Source organism: Garra rufa, chromosome 11 (assembly GCF_049309525.1).
Source record: "Garra rufa chromosome 11, GarRuf1.0, whole genome shotgun sequence".
Lineage (NCBI taxonomy): Eukaryota > Metazoa > Chordata > Actinopteri > Cypriniformes > Cyprinidae > Garra > Garra rufa.
In genome coordinates this window covers 2,809,835-2,831,887 of record NC_133371.1, presented here as the reverse complement: position 1 = coordinate 2,831,887, position 22,053 = coordinate 2,809,835, and the positions used below count along the sequence as shown (strand labels likewise).

General features: G+C 34.4%; 1 protein-coding gene across 1 annotated transcript; it reads left to right on the top strand.

Moving 5' to 3' along the window:
• The first annotated feature begins 1,945 nt into the window (after nucleotides 1-1,945).
• On the top strand, nucleotides 1,946-21,995 carry dhx34 (DEAH (Asp-Glu-Ala-His) box polypeptide 34). The gene is made up of 16 exons (XM_073850717.1): nucleotides 1,946-3,069; nucleotides 3,956-4,267; nucleotides 4,348-4,602; nucleotides 5,230-5,332; nucleotides 6,424-6,641; nucleotides 6,730-6,904; nucleotides 6,984-7,177; nucleotides 9,917-10,018; nucleotides 10,102-10,368; nucleotides 12,002-12,175; nucleotides 12,279-12,384; nucleotides 12,473-12,579; nucleotides 16,360-16,641; nucleotides 17,901-18,086; nucleotides 18,180-18,321; nucleotides 21,766-21,995. Exons 1-16 carry the CDS (start codon nucleotides 2,374-2,376, stop codon nucleotides 21,897-21,899), a joined length of 3,453 nt encoding a protein of 1,150 aa, XP_073706818.1. The 5' UTR covers nucleotides 1,946-2,373; the 3' UTR covers nucleotides 21,900-21,995.
• The last annotated feature ends 58 nt before the right edge of the window (nucleotides 21,996-22,053 follow it).

Sequence of the window (22,053 nt, the reverse complement as noted above, 5' to 3'; positions counted from 1 at the left end):
TGCTGCCGACCTTCGATGATCCAATTCATCCATACTAATGACATTTTTTCTTCTGTGGTCTACAGACATTAATTTACTTTTCTGCAAGCCTGAGGCTTTTGGTGTAAAAAAGGCTTTTACATTTGCCAAAAATATAACTTTTTATATTAAAAGCAAACAAGCAACCCCTGCCCAGATTTAAAAAAAAGTAACGCAAAAGTAACGTAACGCATTACTTTCCATAAATAGTAACAAAGTAACGTAATTAGTTACTTTTTCAGGGAGTAACTCAGTATTTTAAAAAGTAACTTGCCCCAACACTAGTAAAATCTGATTTATTTATTTTTACATTTTTTTTGGGACTAATATGGCCCATATTCGAGCTGAATGTGGCTAAATGTTCCGTTTTTCAACGAGAATCTGGCCAAAATCTATTATGCTTTACTTCGCTCTACATTAGATTATGGATGTGTTGTATACGGATCTGCATCAAGGTCATTGCTTAAGAAATTAGATGTAATTCAGAATAGAGCTTTAAGATGCATTTTAGGAGCTGCTAAATCAACACCTGCAGCAGCAATGCAGGTAGAGCTTGCAGAAATGCCTCTAAGCATCCGGCGGCAAAAATTATCTATGGCATATTACATAAATCTGAAAGGACATAAGAATCATTTGGCTCAGGAAATTATTGAAGACAGTTGGGAAACTACAACCTTTCCAGGGTCAGGGTTTGCGTGGAAGGCACAGGAATGGGCTAGAGAAATGAAAATAAATTCAGAAAAATTTTCTCCAACAGTAGTGATATCTCCAATACCACCTTGGATTTTAAGAGAACCAAGAATAGACTTGACAATACATAACAGAATACAGAAAGGAGAGGTTGTAGGGCAAATCAAGTATGAAATATTAGAATACATGAACACAGCTTACTCAGGATTTTTGCAGGTATATACAGATGGATCAAAAAATCCAGAGATAGGGAAAACGGGTGCAGCATTCCATGTACCAAAACACAGAAATGGAAATAAAGTAAGATTGACAGATGCAGCCTCAGTATATACTGCAGAATTAGTCGCCATTCAGATGGCACTAGAATGGTGTGAGGAGAAGACAACAAACTCAGAGGGAAATATTTTAATCTGTTCAGATTCTATGGCATCACTTATTAGTTTAAACACTTTTAAATCAAGTAGGAAAGACATACTTACAGAAATAATGATTATCTTACACAGACTTAACCACTTGGGGAAGGAAATACAGTTTTTATGGGTACCAGCACATATGGGGATACCGGGAAATGAGAGGGTGGACAAAATGGCCAAAGAAGCTCTTCAGATAGAAAATATTAACATAGTAATAACCCTAAGTAGGGAAGAAGGGAAGTCACTAGCCAAACAAGCGTGTATAAGTAAATGGCAAAAACAATGGGATTCATGTAAAGACGGAAGACATTTCTACAGAATACAACAGGACATAAAACAAAATAAAGTTAAGCACCTTATAAATAGGCAAGAATTTGTCACATTTACAAGATTAAGAATGGGTCACACTAAACTTAATGCAACTCTTCATATTATTGGTAAACATAACACAGGAATATGCAATGAGTGCCAGGAAATTGAAACAGTTGAACATGTATTTATTAGATGTAAAAAATATAATCAAGAAAGAAATGAACTTGTAAAAGATATGCAAAATCTGGGAATCAAGGAATATTCAGTATGTAATATTTTAAAGGTGGGTAAAGAATTACCTAGAACAATTTCAGCTATAATGAAATTCATTAATAACAGCGGCCTTAGGAACAGGATATAAGATCCTCTTAAGGCCTCTTAGAGTTCCATTTATCTTCACACTCCAGTACAGTAGGTGGCGGTATGCACCTTTTCAGTTGGATTGCAACCCGCCAACAAATTAACAGAAGAAGAAGAAGAAGAGAATCTGGCCAGATCCACTGATCCAAAGCCTAGCCAAATCTTGCAGCCATTACCGGGCCAGAGGTGGCTCACTTCTGGCGAGACGCTGCCAGCACTCAGCCGAGTGAGCCGACACTCCGCCGCGACCGGCCCGATTACACTGGCTACCTGGGGTACTGTTGCATTACAATCCGCAGAACGCTTGAGCTGTTGGTGTAGGAACTATTATGTATTGACACGACGCTGAATTCCGGACTGTAAACACAGACGGACCAGAAAAGATCCCTTCAAGTTAACGCTCCGGTGTTACACCGTTTCGAGAAGCATAAATATAACAAAAATGTAGGCATCAAATGTGCTTTACGAAATATGAGAAAGGTCCACTACTACGATACTGTGAAATTAATGTGAGATGCGTGAATATTTCGACAGCTGTGCGTTGTAGACTCGCAAGCAATTGAAAGTTGAGTTAGTAAAGATGTCCCATGAGCGAAAGGACAGTCGGAGTTGGGACTGGGACAGTCCTCAGTGTCGAGCCCAGCTGGACGAGGTGTTTTTCCGCAAGCATGACTACATTCAGGCAGGCAGCGCCGAACACAAGGAGTTCTGGACCTTCTTTGAGCGCTTCCAGAGATTCAAAGCCAAGAAAGAGATGTCAGCAGCCAAATCCTGCAAGCAAGAATCACACGAGGGAAAATCCAGTAAGAAGTCTGGATCTGCGGATCTGGGGCTTCCAAAGGACTACGATGCCAGATACAGGATCAACATCTCAGTGTGCTCCAAAGACATAGAGGAGCGTCTGGGAGGATCTGAGCGCAAGAGGCGCAGGGACCCCTCTGGTCCTGGCAAGCAGGAGATCACCGACTGCCGTCTTGCCCTCCTTCATTTTCTAGATTTCAATCAGAAGCAGAGCTTTAACAAACTTTCCAAGTTAAGAAAGGAGCAGAAGAGCCTCCCTATTTTCCAGTACCGGGACAGGATAGTGGAGCTGGTGAGGACTCATCCTGTGGTGGTGGTGGCTGGAGACACAGGATGTGGAAAGTCCACACAGGTGCCCCAATATCTGATGGCATCAGGGTTCGACCACATAGCCTGTACTCAACCACGCCGTATTGCCTGCATCTCACTGGCCAAGAGAGTCAGCTTTGAGAGCCTCAACCAGTACGGCTCCAAGGTACAGAGATCTTTTGAGTTTAGTACATTGTTTTCGCAACAAATATACAGTGGTGTGAAAAAGTGTTTCAGATCATCAAATAAATTTAAATATTAATCAAAGCTAACACAAGTAAACACAACATGCAGTTTTTAAACGAAGGGTTTTTTCAAAGCCACATGGCCCTGTGTGAAAAAGTGAAGAACTTTTTGGAAGGCGTGTGTCCCAACAGCATTTCAGAAAAAGAACATCATACCAACAGTAAAATATGGTGGTGGTAGTGTGATGGACTGGGGCTGTTTTGCTGCTTCTGGACCTGGAAGACTTGCTGTGATGATAAATGGAACCATGAATTCTGCTGTCTACCAAAAATCCTGAAGGACAATGTCCGACCATCTGTTTGTGACCTCAAGCTGAAGCGAACTTGGGTTCTGCAGCAGGACAATGATCCAAAACACACCAGCAAATCCACCTCTGAATGGCTGAAGAAAAACAAAATGAAGACTTTGGAGTGGCCTAGTCAAAGTCCTGACCTGAATCCTATTGAGATGCTGTGGCATGACCTTAAAAAGCCAGTTCATGCTGGAAAGACTCATTGCAAGTTATCGCAAACGCTTGATTGTAGTTGTTGCTGCTAAGGGTGGCCCAACCAGTTATTAAGTTTAGGGGGCAAACATTTTTTTCACACAGGGCCATGTGGGTTTGAATTTTGTTTTCCTTTCATAATAAAATAAACTTCATTCAAAAACTGCATGTTGTGTTTCCTTTTGTTGACTGATATTTTGGCTGGAAACGAAGTAAGAAAAGCATTTTTTTGCAGTGCATACTAAATGCAAATGGACTAAGTTAATGAATCACGGCAGAGAAAACTGTTTGTGAATTAGTTGGAAAAACATTTTGTCTTTAGGTTGGGTACCAGATCCGCTTTGAGACCAGCCGCACGACAGCTACTAAACTCCTGTTCCTGACTGAAGGTCTCCTGCTCCGTCAAATCCAGCAGGACGCTTCCCTGGGCCAATACCAGGTGCTGATCGTGGACGAGGTGCATGAGAGACACCTGCATTGTGATTTCCTGCTGGGAGTGCTGCGTTCCCTTCTGCCCCTGCGCCCAGACCTGCGGCTGGTCCTCATGTCAGCCACTATCAACATCAAACTCTTCTCTAGCTATTTCAACAGCGCACCTGTTCTGCAGGTGCCAGGCAGACTCTTCCCCATTCAGGTGAGCTCTTAATACAGTGTTCAGAAATTATTTTTTTTGTAAATGAATAGCACCGAAATTTCTCCTGTGTTTGTGTGTAGGTGATCTACCAGCCCATTCCTCCAGAAGAGCAGGGTTCCCGTTCTGAGAAACTGGACCCAAGGCCATATCTGCGTGTGCTGCAGGGTATTGACCAGCGGTACCCGCCGGAGGAAAGAGGCGACATGCTGCTGTTCCTCAGTGGAGTGGCTGAGATTTCCACTATCCAGGAGGCCTGTCAGACGTACGCCACACACACACAGCGCTGGATCGTCCTCCCATTGCACAGCACACTCTCACTGGCCCAGCAGGATAAGGTACATCTGGTTCAGATATTGAGATGGTTGATTCTTCATGATATCTATTCTTCATGACGATTATTCTAATTTTCACTCCTTCTTCTTTTACTGTTCATAAGTTTAGGGTCAATACTATTTTATTTTGTGGCAAAAATGAAAAGGTCTTTCAGCAAGCTTTATATTGATCAAACGTGACAGTAAAGACTTTTGTTAGATGTTATAAAATATTCTGTTTTTGAAATGAATGCTGTTCTTCTGACCTTTTTGTTAATCAAAAAATTCTAAACAAAATTATATCAAAAATATTAAGCAGCATAATAAGAATTGTTTCTTAAGCAGCAAATCAGCATATTAAAATGATTTCTGAAGCATCATGTGACACTGAAGACTGGAGCAGTGATGCTGAAAAATCAGCTTTGATCACAGGATTGCATTTTAAAATATAGTAAGAATAGAAAAATGTTATTTTAAATTTGAAATTCGATGATGTTACTGTTTTTGCTTCCTTGCTGTATAAATTCTTTGCCTTAGTGAGTGTAAGAGACTTCTTCAAAAGCATTAAAAAATCTTACCGACCCCAAACGTTTGAACTGTATGTGAAATATTGTAGTATATTAGTTTTGAATAATTTCTCTATTTCTTCAGGTCTTTGACATTGCACCTGCGGGTGTGAGAAAATGCATCATTTCTACCAATATTGCTGAGACTTCAGTCACTATAGATGGAGTGCGCTTTGTGGTCGATTCAGGTACCAGTTGTATTGTTTTCATAGTTTTTTTATATATTTGGTTATTTTAAAGTTTCAATTTATCAAAAAAAAAAAAAAAATATATATATATATATATATATATACATTTATATATATATAGCCCACTAACACAAAAAAAAGATCAATTTTGTAACTTTTTTGAAATGCATTTTTCTGGATTTATTTTGTTGTTATTCTGTCTCTCATTGTTCAGATAAACCTACCATTAAACATTTTCTTTGTCAGTGGGCAAACGTCCAAAATCAGCAGGGGATCAAATAATTTTTTTCCTCACTGTATGCCAAGAATATTAATACAAAATGCAATTGGACTATGGCAGAAAAAATGTACCAGGGATTCCACAGGAAAGTAGACTTAAAATGTCTTAAATTTTGTTTAGTATCAATTTTAAGGTCATAAAAAGTCTTAAATGGTACAACAAAGTCTTAATCAGGATTTCAAGAGGTCTTAAATTTGCCGACAGAAAGACAAGAATTGAGAGACAGCTTTATGATTGCGATTCCAAAAGTGCCACCTGCTGGCAGAGAATCAATGTGCATTTTTTAAATCAGCCCGTCTGCTGTTTTTGTTCAGACCAATGAAAATCGCCATGTTTTTACGCTGCAAACATGTAGTTGTAAATGTGAACCAGTGGATGGCCAAGAAGCTATTGCTTTATAAAAATCGAAACAATTAAAACACTAAGATATATTTGTTATTAAACTAATATAATTAATTGATGATAATTGTTAAAATGACTATAATAATTGATACTTTTTCTTAAAAGTGGTTAAAGACTGAAATCATTCCATAAAACTTTTTGTTTTTGTAAAAGTCTGTGTCGGAACTGCAAATCATGCTTTTTACAGTGACTGTATGATTTGATATGTTACCGAACATATTACCCTATCTCATTAATACAGTATTTATTTTGTTTGTGCAGATCTTAAAAAGTCTTACATTTGAGTGTCCTTAAGATATCCTAATATATTTAAATATTTTATTGAAAATTTGAAGATGCTATCAGACCCTGCCACCAAGCCTTACGTTTGTTTTCTTTATGTTGGAACATCATTGATGTTTCTTAATAGGAAAGGTGAAGGAGATGAGTTTTGATCCAAAAGCCAAGATGCAGAGACTGCAGGAGTTCTGGATCAGCAGAGCCAGTTCTGAACAGAGGAAGGGACGAGCAGGCAGAACTGGGCCGGGAGTCTGTTACCGACTCTACTCTGAATCGGATTACGACGCCTTTGCCCCATATCCTGTTCCTGAGATCCACAGGGTGGCTCTAGACTCCCTCATCCTACAGGTGCTCTCTCATGAAGCCTATGAAAACTGTGCTTTTACTTAATTCAACGAGACACTGGATTAATACATTTCAAATGATGTTTCTGCAGATGAAGAGCATGGGTCTGGGTGACCCTCGCACTTTTGTTTTCATAGACCCTCCTCCCGCTTCTAGTATTCAGACTGCAGTGACGTATCTGAAAGAGCAGGGGGCGCTAGATGAACACGGGGAGCTCAGCCCCATTGGCAGGCTGCTGGCTCAACTGCCTGTGGATGTGGTCATTGGTAAAGAACCCATCGCTGCTGTTTTGTGTAGTTATTTGTGCTTGCTAATGTATTAATGCTCCTACTTGTCTTTGTACAGGAAAAATGTTGGTTTTGGGTTCAGTCTTCAACCTGGTGGAGCCGGTGTTGACGGTTGCTGCTGCTCTGAGTGTCCAGTCTCCATTTCTGCGCAGTGCTCAGCACAACCCCGACTGCTCTACCACTCGCCAGCCCCTGAACAGCAACCAGGGCGACCCTTTCACTCTGATGAACACCTTTAATGCCTGGGTGCAGGTCAGTCTTTCAGTCTTTGCCTGTTTAATTGTGTATCAATATCAGAAACATATCAAAATAAAATGTGAAGAGGAATGTACCAACACATTTCTTGAAGGAAATACAGGCATATCCTTTCATCCACAACTTGGGTGCCTCTTAAAATATATAAACTCAGAATTTAGAGAGAAAAAAGTCAGCATTGCCATATATAACTATCAATTTATTTTGTCTAAATAAATAGTGAGATGTAATTCGCGATCATTTTGTCTAGGCTATATACTAGGGCTGTCAATGTTAATGCATTAACACATGCATAAATCACCGAAACACACAAAGGTGCATCATTAACGGAATTTGCATCACAATTTCTCCAAAAAAAAAAAAAAGGAAATACACGAAGGGTGCGACTGACCCGATCAGCATATTTGTGTTTGCACTGAGGGGAGCTTCAAAGTTTTCTACATGTTTTTGTAATGTATCATAGACATATCTGATGAATCTTTTTCTAAACAAAGTGTATAGTGAGAATAAATAAGAGATTGATTGTGCAGTATAGAGAGCTTCGTTGATTATAATGGAACTTTTTGAGATCGCGATAAACTAAGATGAGTGACAGCTTTTAATGATTTTAAGGGAGTTTGTAAATGAGGTATTGATTAATACAACAGTTCAATAGAAGAGAAGAAGTTAATATTAAGTGACTAACATTGTCTGACTATAACACTATTGGCTGATTTTAATTTTGTCGTCAAAAATAGTCTGAAACAAGTCACAACCGAGCCTCTGCGCATCTCCATTCAAACACAGCATTTTTGTTTATGAATGAACGTGCGTTTTTAAACTAATCTAGTGAGTCAAAAATTCTCTTTCGCATTCATGAAGACAGTCGCTTGCTTTATTCCTGAGTGAATCAGCCATTGGAACTAGTGTTGCTTTCGTCAACGAAAATTATGACTAAATATGGTCGTCAACGAACCTTTATCACATGACGAAAACGAGACGAAACGAAACGAAAATGCTGGTCATGTGACGATGACTATAACAAAATGTATAATGCAATATCTTTGACGAATAAAAACGAGACTAAATGTGGTTTACAAAATAAAAACTATGCTAAAATGTCTCTTCATTTTCGGCGACGAAAACGAGACGAAACGAAATGTTATAACGTTACTAGGGCTGGGACACGATTAATCGCGATTAATCGTGTCCCAGCCCTAAACGTTACATTGATGTGCGCATGCCCAGTAGCCAGAGCCTTATCCCTTCTAGCCTAAACCACAGGCGACGTCACTTTCTCAAGCCACACTCGCGGCTACAAACAAAGTTAGGTTTGACACAGAGAAAGGGACCGATGGTCAGCTGTGGTTCGTCTTTGGGAGAAAAAGAAGAAACGACTCATACATTTTTTCATACTTTTTAGTAGTGACGGGAAAATTAAGCTTTCCAGCACCAAAGCGTTCCCCTCAACTGGATCTAAAAAGCTTCATTACTCGAAGCTTTTCAACACGTTGCACACTAATGACATCTTGTGGTCAAAGGTGGAAAAAGTTTCTTTTGCGTCCCAGATGTCAAAGCGATTTTTTGACAGTTTCATAAAATGAATCAATGTGTGCTACGAAAACCATAAGAAATATTTTACTTACACAAATTAATTAATTGGTAAATAAACTTATAAAAGTACAAGCATGATTTGTGTAGCCATAGAGGATCAAATAAGCTTTTGAAGCGGGAATTACTAGAAAATGAACATGCACAAAACTACACGTACATATTTATTCGTATTATGATTTATTCTTAATAAAGAAGTGAATGACACTTGAATCCTGTGCAAGGGGTTTGTGTTATTTGAATCAGAATACGAAGCAGTCAGTATTTATTTTATTTCAATTTATGTGTGTGTACTTCTAACATGTTTGGTAGGTAAAATAAATGTTGTAATTTCAAATTAGAGCATCTTCCATGTCTGGAATGGATGTATTCTTGAGCTTATAAGGTAAGGTTGAAATGGGTTTGGCTAAAAGAAAACATTGGTTTCGTCTATACTTCTACTATTTTGACTGGGTTAAATAAAATTGCATTACTATAAATAGACTAAAATACAGTTTTCATTGACAAAAAATTGACTAAATGTCATCAGTTTTCGTCGACTAAAACTAGACGAAAATAGTCATGGGTAATTCTGACTAAAATAAGGCTAAAATGCTCAGACTTTTAGTCGACTAAAACTTGACTAGACTAAAAAGAATATGAACGTGACTAAAACTAATAAAAACTAAAATGACAGCTTCACACAAAGACTAGACTAAAACTAAAATTAAAATCGGCCGCCAAAAACAACACTAATTGGAACGAATCAAATGAATGAATGATTCAGTAATTAAATCAGTAACTTGCTGCCACCTACTGGCAGATTTAGTTTCATTTTTAAAGGGTAACGACACCCCTGTTTCAGCACAGGCTACTCTCACCACAGGTTTGAAAAATGCTGCAAAAGTTGGCGTGGTGCATCAGTTATTTTCTAAATAAATGGACAATTTATGTACTTTTTAACCTCAAATGCTTGTCTTATCTCGTCTCTGCGATGCGCATGCTTAGTCTGTGTAATCCTGGTCAAGACAGTTTGAGTATGTTGAAAAACTTCCATCTCATTTTCTTCCCCAACTTCGAAATCTAATAGGTAATCTAAATGTAAAAATTTGAAAAAATAACCATATTGTCTAATATATACGTCTAATTTATATCCAATATCAACAGGTGAAAGCAGACAGAGGAAGTGCCTCCCGGAAGTGGTGCAGAAGGAGAGGTCTGGAGGAACAGAGGCTTTACGAGATGGTCAACCTCAGGCGCCAGTTCAAAGTCAGCAGCTCTATATCAAATCCCAGCTGCAGCTGCGTGTGCCTATGTGACTGATCCTAATAGTGTTATCTGGTTGCTTACAGGAGCTGCTGCGGACTCACGGTCTCCTGCAGTCTGATACGGGCAGAAGGACAGAACTGCAGGACCGAGCCAGGCGCAGAGAGAGACTTACGGAGAGACAGAGGCTCCACCAGATGAAACGAGACCATGAGCTCCAGGAGAACACCAAGAGGAAAGTTCTGCGCCTGGAGGAAGGACTGGAGGGAGACGCCATGTCTGGGTCTGATGATGAGGGAGCAGGATCAAGCAAGAAGAGAAAAGATAATGCAGAACAGACTGTTGACATACAGGTGTCTGAGTTTGTTTAAACTTTACAGCTAAGAGGAAAAGAAAAGAGAGAGCTAATCTAGATTCAACAGTTCACTTTATTCAATTCTTAAAGGGATAGTTCACCCAAGAATGAACATTCTGTCGTCATTTTCTCACCTCTTCTTTGGAGTGTAAAATAAGATATTTCAAACTAAACAATTTTGGTTCTTATTGACTTTCAGTGTATGGACAAAGAAAAAAATGTAAGTTAATGGAAACCAAAATTAGCAGAATGCATACAGGTTTGGAACAAGATATGATATGAAGATATGAAGGAGTTTTTATTTTTGGGTGAGCTATCCCTTTCGATTAATTAGCTATAATGTTGAAATTTTGTAGTGATTCGATTTAATAATTTTATTAAACAAGCATGCATTAAATTGGTCAAAAGTGACTGTAAAGAAATAACACTACAAAATATTTTAATTTTAAACCAATTCGTTTGATCTTTTTGTTTATCAAAGTATACTGTAAAAAGTTAAGTATAAAAGTTAAACAGATAATAATCAGAAATGTTGGTTGAGCAACAAATCAGCATATTAGAATGATTTCTGAAGGATCATGTGACACTGAAGACTGCAGTAATGATGCTGAAAATTCAGTTTTGATCACGGAAATAAATTACATTTTCAAATATTTTCAAATAGAAAACTGTTATTAAAAATGTAATAATATTACAATTCACAATTTTTTTGATCAAATAAATGCAGCCTCGATGAGAAAAAAACGATGAGCTCAAACTTTTGAATGGTAAATAAATGAATAAATATTTAATATTTTAATAATTTTAATAATATTTGATCTAAATTACAGCAAAAACTGTAAAAATGTGAAATATTTTTACTGTTTAAAATAACTGTTTTTTATTTAAATATATTTTAAAATATAATTTATTCCTGTGATCAAATCTAAATTTTCAGCATCACTTCATTCTTCAGTGACACATGACCATTCGGAAATCATTCTAATATGCTGATTTGCTGTTGAAGAAACATGTATTATTATTATTATTATTATTATTATTATTATTATTATTATCAATATTTAAAACAGTTGAGTGCATTTTTTCAGAATACTTTGGTGAATAGAAAGATCCAAAGATCAGCATTTATCTGAAATAAAAAGCTTTTGTAACATTATACACTATCATTCAAAAGATTAGAGTCTGTATAAAAATGAATACTTTTATTTAGCAAGGATGCTTAAATTAATCAAAAACATTTATAATGTTTATACAGAAGATTTTTATTTCAGATAAATGCAAATCAGAATATTAGAATGATTTCAAGGGTCATGTGACACTGAACTGGAGTAACGATGCTAAAAATTCAGCTTTGAAATCACAGGAATAAATTTAAGGAATCTTAAAATATGTTCAAATAGAAAACAGTTCAAAATATTTCAAAATTTTACTGTTTTTGCTGTATTTTGGATCAAAAAAAGAGACTTCTTAAAAAAACATTACATTAAATTGACTGGTAGTGTGTGTATATAATGGTAATGAGATTAGAATTTTTTCACATTAGAGTAATGACAAAAGTGGGGAAAATCTTTAAATGATCATGAAAAAAATTCACCTAAACTGTATCCTTTTTGGTTTTCTGGCTCTTATAGGAAGTCAAGTTCAAATTGCGTCACAATGTGAATGAGCTGCAGGAAGCTGCGCATGCCAGCGCAGATCTTTCATCACGGCAGCAGTCTCTGCTCAAACTGGTGCTCTGTCGCGGTCTTTACCCGCAGCTGGCCATGCCAGATGAACACAACGCCAACCGCAAAGACTCAGAGCAGGTAACAGCTAAATACACTGCTCAAAGTCACACTTTCACACATATGCACAGTAATATCAGCCCACTTTAGACAGCTAACTTTTTTTCTCATGTTTGTGTGTTAGGTGTTCCACACACGTAATAAACAAGGTGTTGTTATCCACCCAACCAGTGTGTTTGCCAGTGACCCTGAAGTTCTGCATGTTCCTGAGCATGAGACCAGCGAGTTTGGTACATCCTTTTTTTTGCAATAAGGCGGGAATCATGACAGACTCTGTCCTCTGTTTTACTGGTGGACTCTTATATTCTCTCTCTGTAGGTGCTGAGAAAGGCCAGAGCAACAGGCATCAGCTACTGGCTTTCGTTACTCTGCTAGAAACAAACAAGCCTTACATTTCTAACTCTGTGCGGGTTCCGGCACTACAGGTCAGTGACAGTAGCAACTTTTTTATTATTATTTTTTTTTTTCCCTTATTTGCCATTTGTACAACGCCGTTTTAGCACCACGTAAAAAAAAAAAAAAGAAAATTACGAGATTAAGTCATAATATTTTAGGAATGAAGTCAAAATATTTTGAGAATTAAGTCAAAATATTTCACAAAATATAAATTATAAATGTGATTTTCCCTTTTATTTCAACTTTATATCACAATATAAATTAAAAAAAAAATTCTCTTTTTTTTCCCCTTGTTTGCCACAAAATAGAAAATTATGAACAAAGTCAAAATGTTTTTGAGAATAAAGTTGAAATAACAAGAATAAAGTAAAGCTGTTTGAGATTAAAGTCTAAATACTTTGATAATCAAGATGAAATATTTCGAGAATCAAGCCGCTTTTTTCGAAAAAACACTTAAACTTTATTCTCATAATTTTTACTTCATTCTCGAAAAATGTTGACTTTATTGTCGAAATATTTGGACTTTATTCTTGTAATCTTGACTTTATTCTCAAAATATTTAGTCTTTTTTCTCAAAACACTGATTTTTTTTCTCATAATTGTAACTTTAATCTCAAAACAATTTGACTTTATTATCGAAACATTTCATCTTTATTCTAGAAACACTTTGACTTTATTCTCATAATTTTGACTTTATTGACAAAATATTTAGACTTTATTCTTAAAACATTTTGTTTTTATTCTCAAAACACTGACTTTATTTTCATAATTTAGACTTTATTTTCATAATTTAGACTTTATTTTCATAATTTTGACTTTATTCTCAAAACATTTTGACTTTATTCTCATAATTTTTTACTTTATTGTCAAAATATTTGGACTTTATTCTTAAAACATTTTGTTTTTATTCTCAAAACACTGACTTTATTTTCATAATTTAGACTTTATTTTCATAATTTTGACTTTATTCTCAAAACATTTTGACTTTATTCTCATAATTTTTTACTTTATTGTCAAAATATTTGGACTTTATTCTTAAAACATTTTGTTTTTATTCTCAAAACACTGACTTTATTTTCATAATTTAGACTTTATCCTCATAATTTGGACTTTATTCTCATAATTTGGACTTTATTTGACTTTATTGTCGAAATATTTTGACTTTATTCTTGTAATTTTGACTTTATTCTTAAAATATTTTGACCTTATTCTCATACTTTTTTACTTTATTGTCAAAATATTTTGTCTTTATTCTTGAAATACTTTGACTTTATTTTCATCATTTTTTACTTTATTGACAAAATATTAGGACTTTATTCTCAAAACATTTTGACTTTATTATAATTTTTGAATTTATTGTCAAAATATTTGGACTTTATTCTAGAAACACTTCGACTTTATTCTAGTAATTTTGACATTTTCTTAGAATACTGACTTTATTCTTGTAATTTTGACTTTATTCTTATAATTTTTTACTTTATTGTCAAAATATTTGGACTTTATTCTCAAAACATTTTGACTTTATTTTCATCCTTTTTTACTTTATTGACAAAATATTAGGACTTTATTCTCAAAACATTTTGACTTTATTTTCATCATTTTTTACTTTATTGACAAAATATTAGGACTTTATTCTCAAAACATTTTGACTTTATTATAATTTTTGACTTTATTGTCAAAATATTTGGACTTTATTCTCAAAACATTTTGACTTTATTCTCGTAATTTTTTTACTTTATTATCGAAACATTTTATCTTTATTCTAGAAACACTTTGACTTTATTGTCGAAATATTTGGACTTTATTCTTGTAATCTTGACTTTATTCTCAAAATATTTAGTCTTTTTTTCTCAAAACACTGATTTTTTTTTTTTAAATTGTAACTTTAATCTCAAAACAATTTGGCTTTATTATCGAAACATTTAATCTTTATTCTAGAAACACTTTGACTTTATTCTCATAATTTTGACTTTATTGACAAAATATTTAGACTTTATTCTTAAAACATTTTGTTTTTATTTTCAAAACACTGACTTTATTTTCATAATTTAGACTTTATTTTCATAATTTAGACTTTATTTTCATAATTTAGACTTTATCCTCATAATTTGGACTTTATTCTAATAATTTGGACTTTATTTTACTTTATTGTAGAAATATTTTGACTTTATTCTTGTAATTTTGACTTTATTCTTAAAATATTTTGACCTTATTCTCATACTTTTTTACTTTATTGTCAAAATATTTTGTCTTTATTCTTGAAACATTTCGACTTTATTCTCATAATTTTTACTTTATTCTCGAAATACTTTGACTTTATTTTCATCATTTTTTACTTTATTGACAAAATATTAGGACTTTATTCTCAAAACATTTTGACTTTATTCTCATAATTTTTGACTTTATTGTCAAAATATTTGGACTTTATTCTCAAAACATTTTGACTTTATTCTCATAATTTTTGACTTTATTCTCAAAACATTTTGACTTTATTCTCATAATTTTTTACTTTATTGTCAAAATATTAGGACTTTATTCTCAAAACATTTCGACTTTATTCTCATAATTTTTGACTTTATTGTCAAAATATTAGGACTTTATTCTCAAAACATTTTGACTTTATTATAATTTTTGAATTTATTGTCAAAATATTTGGACTTTATTCTAGAAACACTTCGACTTTATTCTAGTAATTTTGACATTTTCTTAGAATACTGACTTTATTCTTGTAATTTTGACTTTATTCTTATAATTTTTTACTTTATTGTCAAAATATTTGGACTTTATTCTCAAAACATTTTGACTTTATTATAATTTTTGACTTTATTGTCAAAATATTTGGACTTTATTCTCAAAACATTTTGACTTTATTCTCATATTTTTTACTTTATTGTCAAAATATTTGGACTTTATTCTTAAAACGTTTTGTTTTTATTCTCAAAACACTGACTTTATTTTCATAATTTGGACTTTATTTTACTTTATTGTCGAAATATTTTGACTTTATTCTTAAAACATTTTGTTTTTATTCTCAAAACACTGACTTTATTTTCATAATTTAGACTTTATTCTCATAATTTGGACTTTATTTTACTTTATTGTCGAAATATTTAGACTTTATTCTTGTAATTTTGACTTTATTCTTAAAATATTTTGACCTTATTCTCATACTTTTTTACTTTATTGTCAAAATATTTTGCCTTTATTCTTGAAACATTTCAACTTTATTCTCATAATCTTTACTTTATTCTTGAAATACTTTGACTTTATTTTCATCATTTTTTACTTTATTGACAAAATATTAGGACTTTATTCTCAAAACATTTTGACTTTATTATAATTTTTGAATTTATTGTCAAAATATTTGGACTTTATTCTAGAAACACTTCGACTTTATTCTAGTAATTTTGACATTTTCTTAGAATACTGACTTTATTCTTGTAATTTTTACTTTATTCTTATAATTTTTGACTTTATTGTCAAAATATTTGGACTTTATTCTCAAAACATTTTGACTTTATTCTCATAATGTTTTACTTTATTGTCAAAATATTTGGACTTTATTCTTAAAACATTTTGTATTTATTCTCAAAACACTGACTTTATTTTCATAATTTAGACTTTATTCTTGAAACATTTGGACTTTATTCTCATAATTTCGACTTTATTCTGGTAATATTTCAACTTTTTTAACATGGCACTAAAACAGCGTTGTATATTTGGGACCGGAAGCCTGACCCATTCAATTTACAAATGGCTGCACCCATAAGTCCTTTTTCTTTATCTTGGATGCTCTTTTTTTGATGCAGGCTCTGCTGCTGGTAGCCAACTCAGTGGACAGTAACGCTGACTGCACGAGGATGGTGGTGGACGGCTGGCTGGAGCTGGGCTTGACTGACGGCAACTCTGCGCTGAAGGTGCTCTCCTCGGCCCTCAGTCTGCGGGGTGAATGGGAGAGGCAGCTTCAGGCTCAGCTCGGTCAGGGCGGCCCGGGTTCCTCCGCCGGACTCGGGTCAGGTGGGCCCAAAGTGTCCCGCAGAGAACTGGAAAAGCTTTGTGAGGGACTAGTACGGTTTCTGCTTTACACTGAGGTAATGACACAAACATAATAATGCATCTGTATTATTAATCTGGATCAAACACACATGATATTTAGAGATGTACAGAATGTTAGAAATTATAAGTGAAAAGGCAGAATAAATTATACCAAACAATAACGTGACGCAATCAAATAGAGGTGTGCACTAATGCAGCAAACGTGGGCAGTGTGGAAGCATTTAAACCTGCAAAAAGTAGTACTGAGGTCTTCTTGTGGGTTTCCGCCATAATAAAAGTCAACATTCATAAATGTTAACATTGTAATTTACAGTACTGTTGTTCTGTAAAAATAAAATAAAAAAGACAAAAATAATAGCAATCATTACAACAGCTCTATTAATACATTTATTATAACATTCTCCTTTGCTCAGCAAGGCTGCATTTATTTATACATTTAAAAACACACGGATTCTAGATCAGAAAAATCCATGCCTTAAAAAGTCGAAATTATCACATACTTAAGTCATAATTATGATTTACTATGTCGAAATTATGACTTTAAAAGTCATAATTATGAGATACAAAGTTGAAATTCTTACTTACTTAAGCCATACTTACTTAAGTCGAAATTATGACTTACTTAAGTGAGATATGACATTAAAAAGTCAAAATTATGAGTTTAGAAGTTGAAACTGATTTAATGATTTTATAAACGCATTGGTCAAATGATAGTGTTCTAATGATAAATGGGATATTCCAGAACGAATTAACTTGTCTTAAAACAATTTGGAGGAACAAGTTCAGTACACACCTTATTATTAAATCATATAACATTTACAGACAAACAGAATATATCCCAAAAATAATACCCAAAAAAAGACAATCATATATATATATATATATTCAGTTGTTAATAATCTGAATACTTAGATGTGTTTGTGCATATTCTGTGATATATTCTGTTTGTCTGGTATTTCGATTCAGTAAATCATAATTTCGACTTTTTATCTTGTAATTATGACTTAAGCATGGATTTTTTTTTCTTACCTGGCGGAAACGGGCTTCCATAATAATGTCTGCTAGAATGTTCAAAATGTTCAGTGTTAATTTTTTTTTTAAATAGTTTTTTTGAAAAGCAAAACAAAGCTGTTTTTTGGCTATTTCATTTATACAATGGTGAAAAAAATAGCAAAATACATGGTGGAAAAAAAAACAGGAAAAACCATGTTCGGCCCAGTGTTTAAATTTGTTTAACTTCGGCCAAGAATTTTCATTTCGGTGCATCCCTAATGATACTGACTTTCTCTCATAGGTTAGTTACAGTCTGAGGCGTCTGGCGGCGCTGGAGTCTCAAAACCTGTACATCGGACCACAGCTGGATCCGGACCTGTCTTCCGCTTCGGCTATCGGCTCTCTGTTTCCTGGCATGAAAGCCGAACCAGATCCCATTAAAGGAGGCCTACGTTTGTGCAGCTACTTCACCTACAACTGTCTGTGTGTAAGTGCTCTTGCTGTGACAGGATGTGCTCAAAAGCCTTTTCTTAGTCTTCTAATAGCACCACTTCCGATGTTTTTAATGTGTGTCATGTAGGACTCTAAGGACCTGTACAGCGAATGCTTACGCACTTTTTGGAGCTGCCCTCACTGTGACCTTTACATGCCCCTGACGCCCCTGGAGCGCATGCAACATGAGGCCACCTGCAGGCCGCCGGAGGAACAGCAGCCGGAGGAAGGTAAGCGGGATGAGGCTTTTCATTTTATAAGCCAGCTTTTGTGGTTCAGGCTCAGAATATGCTTAGATGTCTTACTATGGAGGCCATCCTGGAGGTTTGCATAACTCGGGTTGCCTTAACTAAAACCCAAAAGATTTTTTCCATTCACTTTTGGACCACCGCAGAAAATAAGCTCTGTGACTAACATAAGAAGCGTAAATACAATCGGCAGAAGTAAAAAGCTGAATGTAGGCTATAAATGAACTACACCACGGTCACATGACTTTAACGTCACCATCATTAAACAAGGATTTATTAAAAAAAAAAAAAAAAAGGTTTGAGTTAGAATAGTTTGCAAGAGCATGATTCTAAACACAACGAGGCTGTGAAAGTGGATTTGTGAGTAGATGAGTTTACCTGTTCGTTGTGAAGGTGTTTAATATCCCGACAACCTCTGTAGTCCCATTTAGCCACTTGTTAGCAGCTGCCTTTTCAAGACAAGTAATAGCTTCAGAAAAATAAATAGAACATGAAATAATCTTGAGCTTGTATTAACCACAGACCTTATTTAAGGAAATTTAATCAAAAACCCATTAAAAAAAAAACACTTATTTTGCATGATGGAACCCGGAAGTGCTAAAATGCTGACTCGTTTCCATGTTTTTGCTTTCAGAAATACGTCATTGTAAAGAATAGAGCCAATTTCAAGACATTTACAAAGTTTCTAAAATAATACAAATTTCAAGTTTTAATTCTGAACAAAATATCTAGATAGCAGACTGGGTAAAAGGCTGCAAAAATATATATACATTTGAGGTCACAAGTTTACTCCCCCCTTTAAAAATCTGCAAAATGTTAATTATTTGACAAATAAGAGGGATTATACAAAATGCATGTTACTGTTTATTTAGTACTGACCTGAATAAGATATTTCCTTATAAAAGATGTTTGCATATAGTCCACAAGAGCAAATAATAGTTGAATTTATAAAAATGACCCTGTTTAGAAGTTTACATACACTTCTTTCTTAATACTGTGTTGTTACCTGAATGATCCACAGCTGTTTTTTTTTTTTTGTTTTTTTTGGTTTAGTGATAGTTGTTCATGAGTCCCTTATTTGTTCCTCTGAAAAATCCCACAAATTCTTTGGTTTTTCAGCATTTTTGTGTATTTGAACCCTGTCCATCAATGTGCAACTATGCAGAAGGTTCAAACACTCACTGATGCTTCAGAAGGAAACAAAATGCATTAAGAGTAAGGGGTGAAAACTTCTGAGCAGAATGAAGATGTGTACATTTTTCCTATTTTGCCTAAATATCATATTTTTTTCATTTAGTACTGCTCATCAGAGGCTACAGAATATAGTTAAATAAGTTAAATTTATCCAGATCTTCAAATTCAAAAAGTTAATGCATCATGTTTCTTTGTGAAGCATCAGTGAGCGTTTGAACCTTCTGTAATAGTTGTCCCTCAGTTGTCCTCAGTGTAAAAAGTTGATCTCAAAATCATACAGTCATTGTTGTAAAGGGTTCAAATGCACAAAAATGCTGGAAAACCAAATAATTTGTGGGACCTGAAGGATTTTTCTGAAGAACAGCAGACAGTTTAACTGTTCAGGTCGAACAAGGGACTCATGAACAACTATCACTAAACAAACAAACAAAAAAACACAGATGGATCATTCAGGTAACAACACAGTATTAAGAATCAAGTGTATGTAAACTTTTGAACAGGGTCATTTTTATAAATTCAACTATTATTTTTTCTTGATGACTATATGTAAATATCTTTTATGTGAAATAAATTTTTCACATAAATTTTTCTGAAAGGGGGGACGTAAACTTTTGACCTCAACTGCAATAATGCAATTTAATTATGGAAAATGCACAAATAGCTCAAATAAAAGTAAAAACTAAATATTTGCTTAGCATTTACAAAAATGTAAAAACATTTTCCATACTTTTTATTCATTAAAGGCTTGCTATCCACCTTTTTCTTTAACATGGAAGTAAGCCTATAGGTGAGATTTCCAGTTCATTAGCCCCTAAAGGGAGATAACAGGAGGAATAAAAACGTGCAGTAAATGGTAAAACTGTTTGCACTAAAAACCAGTGTGTTTATAATTAAGATAATGCATTAAAATAATATGGTAAGACACACCAATTTGCAATATCAAGCAGCAAAATGATCTGTTTTGTATACCTGAAACAAGCTGGACACGGATGAGACCGGAAGCCACACCTATAAAATTTATAAATGGCTGTGCACACTCTTACAGGAAGAAAAAGGTGGATAGATTTTGAAAACGGTTAAGCCAGTGTAGTTATCAGTGATATTCTTTAAAGGGATAGTTCACCCAAAAATGAACATTTGATGTTTATCTGCTTACCCCCAGGGCATCCAACTCAAACCGTTGCAGTCTGTCAGTCATATAATGGCAGTCAATGGGATCCACGACTTTGAGAGTCAAAAAAACACAGACAAAACCAAATTAAACCCTGCAGCTTGTGACGATACATTGAGGTCTTAAGACACAAAACGAAAACAGACCGATCATTTTGTGTCTTAACACCTCAATGTATCGTCACGAGCCGCAGGGTTTAATTTGGTTTTGTCTGTGTATGTTTTTTTTCCTCTTAAAAATTTGGTGCCCATTGACTGCCATTATATGACTGACAGACTGCAACAGTTTGAGTTAAAAATCTTTGTTTGTGTTCTGCTGAAGAAACAAAGTCACCTACATCGTGGATGCCCTGGGGGTAAGCAGATAAACATCACATTTTCATTTTTGGGTGAACTATACCTTTAAGTGGCCAAATATTAGCCATTTAATTGGCCTGACTGACTATATGTGACCCTGAACCACAAAACCAGTCATAAGGGTCAAATCTTTGAAATTGAGATTAATTCATCATCTAAAAAGGTGAATAAATAAGCTTTCCATTGATGTATGGTTTGTTATTTGGCTGAGATGAAAAAAATGGAAGAAAATCACCTTTAAAGTTGTCCAAATGAAGTTCTTAGCAATGCATATTACTAATAAAAAATTACGTTTTGATATATTTACACTAGGAAATTTACAAAATGCCTTTATGGAACATGATCTTTACTTAATACCCTAATGATTTTTGGCAAAAAAATTTTTTGGTAATGTTGACCCATGCAATGCATTTTTGGCTATTGCTAAAAATATACCTGTGCTACTTAAGACTGGTTTTGGGGTCCAGGGTCACATATATATATATATATATATATATATATATATATATCAAATTAAAACAAAAAAATATTTCTTGAAATAAAATAAACATTAACTGAAATAATTAAAACTAAAACGGAAATAAAAATTTAATTATATGAAAATTTTTCTCATAACTCTTTACATCTTGGCAGTAATATTTTCACCATTTATTTGAGTAAAATCTCTAGATTAGATCACTAATCACTTTTTCTTTGTTTTCACAGAGTCTGACAGTATAAAACCATCCTCATCATCTTCATCGGGTCTGACCAGGATCTACCACTGTGACATCTGTAATAAAGACCTGAATCTGACCTCAACAGAGATCCTAAAACACAAGCGCCAGCACCTGTCCTGAGCTCACACTGGTACATGCTCACACTCTATCCATCCATCTCCTCTGTATTTATATTGTCTTCATTGCATTTTTAAATAAATGTGAAAACTCTCTTGATGTAAGTCTTCTATGTGCTTTTAATTGAGTTTTCTACGGTCCTGGAATGCATTACACT